Source organism: Chelonoidis abingdonii, chromosome 12 (assembly GCF_003597395.2).
Source record: "Chelonoidis abingdonii isolate Lonesome George chromosome 12, CheloAbing_2.0, whole genome shotgun sequence".
In the NCBI taxonomy this organism is placed as follows: domain Eukaryota; kingdom Metazoa; phylum Chordata; order Testudines; family Testudinidae; genus Chelonoidis; species Chelonoidis abingdonii.
In genome coordinates this window covers 1,396,003-1,401,880 of record NC_133780.1, presented here as the reverse complement: position 1 = coordinate 1,401,880, position 5,878 = coordinate 1,396,003, and the positions used below count along the sequence as shown (strand labels likewise).

Sequence of the window (5,878 nt, the reverse complement as noted above, 5' to 3'; positions counted from 1 at the left end):
TCAGGTGAGGCCGGGGGGGGGAAGGGAGGGGAATGGCGGGGGAGGGAATGTGGGTCGGGGGGAGGGGGAACTGCCCCACAACTGACTCTCTTCCGTTTCGACCCCACCACAGAAAAAGGCTCTTCTGGCTCTAAAGAAGCAACAGAGTTCGACCAGCCAGGCCAGCCAGGGAGGCATTAAACGCTGTGAGCCCGGACGCCTGGGTTCTCCCCAGTTCTAGGAGGGGGTGGAGGCTGATGGTTACAGTGGGGGACAGGGAGCCCGGGCGCCTGGGTTCTCTCCCAGCTCTAGGAGGGCAGTGGGAGCTGGGGGGTCAGAGCAGCGGGGACTGGGAGCCCGGACTCCTGGGTTCTCTCCCAGCTCTGGGAGGGGAGGGGGGGCTGGTGGTTAGAGAGCGGGGCTGGGAACTAGGATGCCTGGGTTCTCTGCTCAGCTCTGGGAGGGGAGTGGGGGCTGGTGGTTAGAGCAGGGGGGGCTGGGAGCCCGGATTCCTGGGTTCTCTCCCAGCTCTGGGAGGGCAGTGGGGGCTGGGGGTTGCAGCGGGGAGCCCGGACGCCTGGGTTCTATCCCTGCCCCTGCCCCCAGCCATCTCGGACCAGCCGGTGGTGGACACAGCCACGGCCACGGAGCAGGCCAAGATGCTGGTGAAGACGGGAGCCATCAGCGCCATCAAGGCGGAGAACAAGAACTGCGGGTTCAAGCGCTCGCGGACGCTGGAGGGGAAGCTGAAGGTGAGTGGCTGAGGGCAAGGGGCGGCCATGGGGCCGAGACCCCCCCCCGGACCCCGCTTCACTCTGTGTCTCCCCCTAGGACCCTGAGAAGGGACCAGCCCCCACCTTCCAGCCCTTCCAGCGCAGCCTGTCAGCCGACGACGAATGCCAGGAGGTACCCGGACACCTGGGATCTCTGGGAGGGGAGTGGGGACTGGTGATTAGAGCGGGGGTGAGGGGGGATTGGGAGCCAGGACTCCTGGGTTCTCTCCTTGTCTCTGGGAGGGGAGGGGGGGCTGGTGGGTTAGAGCGGGGGTGCTGGGAGCCAGGACTCCTGGGTTCTCTCCCTGTCTCTGGGAGGGGAGTGAGGCCTAGTGGTTAGAGCAGGGGGGACTGGGAGTCAGGACTCCTGGGTTCTCTCCCGGCTCTGGGAGGGGAGTGAGGGCTGGTGGTTAGAGCAGGGGGGCTGGGAGTGAGGACTCCTGGGTTCTCTCCCCAGCTCTGGGAAGGGCGTTGTGAACAGTTGGGGCAGAGGGTGAAGGGGAGGATTTGAGATGCTGAGCTGTGGCCCGGACGCCGGGGTTCTGGGGATCCAGGCCCGTGGGGTGGGCTGCGGTCAGAGGGGATGACGATCTCTTCTGTTTGCTCCAGTCCCGGCGCCCCCAGCGGAAATCCCTATATGAGAGGTGAGTGAATGTGAGACCCTGCTGAGACCACCCCGGGCCCCCCTGTAAACTGCCCCCCGTAACTGCTCCCCCATAACTGCCCCAAACTCCTCTCATGTAACTGCCCTGGGCCCCCGCACGCCCCTCCTGTAACTGCCCCAAACTTCTCTCACGTAACTGCCCCTCGAGTAACCGTCCCTTGTGCTCTCCTGTAACATCCCCAGACTCCCCTCTTGTAACCTCCCCGGGCCCCTGCCCGCCCCCGTAACTGCCCCAAACTGCCCTCCTGTAACTGCCTCAGGCCCCTGTGCACACACCCGCCCTCTGTAACTGCCCCTTCTGCCCCTCTGTAACTGCCCTAAACTCCCCTGGGCCCACGCGCGACCCCCCGGTACTACCCCTTGCAGCCATCTGTAGCTGCCCCGAGTGCCCCCCTGCCCCTGTAACTGCCCCAAACACCTCTCCTGTAACCAGCTTGCATGCTCCTCCTGTAACCGCCCTGGGGCCCTGGGCACCCCTTCATAACTGCCCCAAACACTCCTCCCGAAACGGCCCCGAGCGCCCCTCGCGTAACCACCCCGGGCCCCCCCGCACCCCCCCGCCGTATTGGCCTGGCTGGGGCAGCTGCCCAGTGACTCTGCTGTAACCCCGGCATGCGATCCCGCCCTGTCGCAGCTTTGTGAGCTCCAGCGAGCGCCTGCGGGACCCTGAGAAGGAGCCGGAGGACGAGCGGGACCCTGAGAAGGAGCCGGAGCGCGGCGAGGGGCTGCGCACATTTGAGTGGGACTACGACCGGGACCGCAGCCGGGAGCGGAGCCGCGAGAGGGACCGGGACCGTGAGAGGGACACCAGCTTCCGCCGTACGGCACCACGGGGCCTGGGCATCAGGGGAGTGGGGGCTGGTGGTTAGAGCTGGGGGGCTGGGAGCCAGGACTCCTGGGTTCTCTCCCGGCTCTAGGGGGGGAGTGGGGGCTGGTGGTTAGAGCAGGGGGGCTGGGAGCCAGGACTCCTGGGTTCTCTCCTCAGCTCAGAGGGGAGTGGGGGCTGGTGGTTAGAGCAGAGGGCTGGGAGCCAGGACGCCTGGGTTCTCTCCCCAGCCCTGGGAGGGGAGTAGGGGCTGGTGGTTGGAGCGAGGGGGTTGGGAGCCCGGCCTCCTGGGTTCTCTCCCCAGCTCTGGGAGGGGAGTGATGCCTAGTGGTTAGAGCAGGGGGGGCTGGGAGCCAGGACTCCTGGGTTCTCTCCCAGCTCCGGGACGGGAGTTGGGGCTGGGAGCCAGGACTCCTGGGTTCTCTCCCCAGCTCTGGGAGGGGAGGGGGGCTGGTGGGTCAGAGCAGCGGGGGCTGGGAGCCCGGACTCCTGGGTTCTCTCCCGGCTCTGGGAGGGGAGTGGGGGCTGGTGGGTTAGAGCAGCAGGGGCTGGGACCCCGGACTCCTGGGTTCTCTCCCGGCTGGTGGTTGGGAGCTGGGTTCTATCCTGGTGGGGGGGTCTCCCCAGCCGGCACTAACCCCCCCATCCCTCCCCCAGCCGTGAAGAACAGTGCGAAGGGCTCCCACCGGGACCGGCGCTCGCAGGTGGTCTACAATGAGGACCTGTTCTGAGCCCGCAGGGGGGCTCGTTAGCACCTTAATAAACCCACTGAAACGGCACCCACCTGAGTCTGCCTGCCCCCCACCCTGCTCCCAGCGCCACCCTGGGGCCATGGGGAGCCCTGACTGCCTGGGCAGAGCCCCCTGCTGCCCCCCACGCCCTGCAGCCCAGCCCCTAGTGCTGCCCTGGGGCAATGGGGAGCCCTGACTGCCCGGGCAGAGCCCCCTGCTGCCCCCGCCCAGCCCCCCAGTCACGAGACGAGTTCTCTTCATGGGCCTCCCAGCCGCACGGTGCAGCAGGGCTGGGAATTGAACCTTTATTTACAGGGCGGCGGGGGGGCCACCCGTGCGGAAGGGGCTGGGGGCAGGTTGGGGTCCCCCCGGCCCCCCTCAGATGAAGCCCAGCTCCTCCTCGGCCAGCTTGTCCCGCAGCCAGGGCAGCACGGTGAAGAGGTTGAGGTGGAAGTCGCGGGCGTGGGCCGGGGCCTTGCGGTTGGGGACCTTGCAGACATCGAACACGCCCCAGCTGATCACGCCCACCTGGGGGGGAAACGGGGGAGTCAGGGGCAGGCAGAACACAGGGGACAGCTCCCCCCACTGGCAGGAGGCGGGGATCTGTCCCTTCTCGGGGGCGCCGGGTCCCACTAGACCCAGGGCAGGGACTTCCTGGCTCAGTGGGGCAGGGAATGAGGCAGGGACTGGGGCAGAGGTCCATCCCCTCTGGGGGGTGCCGGCTCGCACTCGGCCCCAAGGCAGGGACTGGCTGGCTCAGGGGCGGGAATGGGGCAGGGGTCTGTCCCCTCTGGGGGAGGCCGGCTCCATCCAGCCCCAGAGCAGGGATTGGCTGGCTCAGTGGGGCAGGGACTGGGGCAGGGACCTGTCCCCTCTGGGGGGCGCCGGCTCCCACCTGGCCCCAGGGCAGGGATTGGCTGGCTCAGTGGGGCAGGGACTGGGGCAGGGGCCTGTCCCCTCTGGGGGGCGCCGGCTCCCACCGGCCCCAGGGCAGGGACTGGCTGGCTCAGGGGGGCAGGAAATGGGGCAGGGGCCTGTCCCCTCTGGGGGGCCCTAGCTCCTACCCGGCACCAGGGCAGGGACTGGCTGGCTCAGGGGGGTGGGAATGGGACAGGAGCCTGTCCCCTCTGGGGGGCACTGGGTCCCACTAGCCCCAGGGCAGGTATGGGGGGGAGGACGGGGCGGGAAGCGGACGAGCGGGGGGCAGCACTCACCTGGATGTAGCGTTTTGCCCCTTGGCGATGATAGGGGGGCCCCCCCAGTCGCCTGGGGGAGAAGAAGATGGTTCGAGGCAGCTGGGGGGGGGGTGGCAGTCCCCAGTGGGGAGCAGGAGGTTGTGGGAACCTGGGGGATCCCTGCTGCTGGCCTGGGAGGTGACAGTTGAGCCTGGGGGATCCTTTCTGGGGGCGTGTGAGGCGGAGATCCGGGGGCTGGGGGAGATTCAGCAGGCTCTGGGAGGCGATTCCCTGCTAGGGGGCTGGGGAGGTCTGGGGGGCAAAAGGCATGGGGGGAATTTTCCACAGACGCTCATCGGTCATGAGGACCAGCACGTGGCGGGCGGAGTTGGGGTTTGGGGGTACAGGGGGTTGGGGGTACAGGGGGTCTCACCATCGGTCATGAGGACCAGCACGTGGCGGGCTGAGTTGGGGTTTGGGGGTACAGAGGGTTTGGGGGTTCCGGGGTTTGGAGTACAGAGGGGTTGGGGTACAGAGAGGTTGGGGGTACAGGGGGGCTCAACATCGGTCATGAGGACCAGCACGTGGCGGGCGGAGTTGGGGTTTGGGGGTACAGAGGGTTTGGGGTACAGGGGGTCTCACCATCGGTCATGAGGACCAGCACGTGGCGGGTGGAGTTGGCGACCGGCGCCACCTTGTGGCCCTTGCGAATCTCGTCCTGCTCCTGCTGGATGATCATGTTGTGAACGGCCTCCAGCGCGGCCCTGGTGTTGGTTCCGCTGCGCAGCGCGTGGCCTGGGGGGGCACAGGGGGGTCAGGGCGGCCGGGCCCCCCGCAGAGCCCCCTGCACCCCCCAGGCCCCCGGACTCACTCTCGTATTTCAGGTCTCCCAGCTTGTTGCTGACCCAGTCGGCGTCACTGCTCTGGGGGCTCACGGTGCTCACCACGATGTGGGGGTCGGTGGCGAAGGTCAGGACCCCGTAGCGGGGAAAGACCCCATAGCTGGAGATCTGGGGGGGAAGGCGAGCGTCAGGGCAGGGGGGCCGGGGGCACCCACTGGGCATGGGGCGGGGGTGTTGCCCCCCGGGTGCAGGGGCAGTTGGGGGCCCCCAAACCCCAGGGGGCTGGGGCTTGTGAGGTCCAAGGGGGATCCCCAGGGAGGGTGAGGGGTACCAGAGGTTTGGGGGTGCTGGCAGGCCCCAGGGGTGCTGGTGTTGGGGATATGGGGAGGGGGGTTGAGGGCGGCCCAAGCTGCTGGGGGCTTTGGGTGGCTGGTGAAGGTTGCGGGGCGCCCGAGGAGCTGGGTTTTCAGGGGGCAGGGGGTTCCCATGGCGCCAGATGGGCATTAGGCAATGGGGGGAGCAAGGGAGGGTTTCCATGGGGCCTGGTGGGCACTAGAGGATGTTGGGGGTCCCCAGGGTTTGGGGGATTCCCATGGGGCCAGGTGGGTGCTAGGAGATGTTGGGGGTTTGGGGGGGCAGGTCCCCACCTTCTCGATGAGCTGGACCAGGACGTCGCGGGCGCGGGAGAAGTTCCCCTCCCCCACGCTGTCCGAGGCGTCGAGCACCAGGTAAATGTTCATGGAGCCGCCGGCCTCGATCACGATCTTCCGCTTCACGTTCTCCGCTGGGCGGGGCGGGGGGGTCAGTGGGCAGCCGGACCCCCCTTCCCCGGCAGAGCCCCCCCGCTGCACCCCACACCCCCCAGCAGGGTGCCCCACCCCCTCCCCA

The 5,878-nt window shown here is 68.2% G+C and overlaps 3 protein-coding genes across 3 annotated transcripts in view; 1 reads left to right on the top strand and 2 right to left on the bottom strand.

The window, feature by feature from the left end:
* The first annotated feature begins 116 nt into the window (after nt 1-116).
* Nucleotides 117-2,300, top strand: NELFE (negative elongation factor complex member E). Its single transcript, XM_075071555.1, has 5 exons — nt 117-185; nt 586-731; nt 811-885; nt 1,362-1,396; nt 2,051-2,300. The coding sequence occupies exons 2-5, from the start codon at nt 639-641 to the stop codon at nt 2,283-2,285; spliced, it is 438 nt and encodes a 145-aa protein (XP_074927656.1). The 5' UTR covers nt 117-185; nt 586-638; the 3' UTR covers nt 2,286-2,300.
* A 1,021-nt stretch (nt 2,301-3,321) lies between these two features.
* LOC116829917 (complement C2-like) overlaps nt 3,322-5,878 on the bottom strand; it is a 23,210-nt gene continuing 20,653 nt past the window's right edge. Inside the window, 1 exon segment of the mRNA XM_075071534.1 lies at nt 3,322-3,501. Within this exon segment, the coding sequence (XP_074927635.1) occupies nt 3,352-3,501 (150 nt within the window). The 3' untranslated portion in view covers nt 3,322-3,351.
* The window catches only part of LOC142047600 (complement factor B-like), a 1,654-nt gene continuing 492 nt past the window's right edge, over nt 4,717-5,878 (bottom strand). Inside the window, exons 2-4 of the mRNA XM_075071464.1 lie at nt 5,638-5,774; nt 5,020-5,158; nt 4,717-4,943 (exon numbers count right to left, since the gene is read on the bottom strand). Coding sequence (XP_074927565.1) covers nt 4,717-4,943; nt 5,020-5,158; nt 5,638-5,774 — 503 coding nt within the window. The remainder of the gene's footprint in view (nt 4,944-5,019; nt 5,159-5,637; nt 5,775-5,878) is intronic.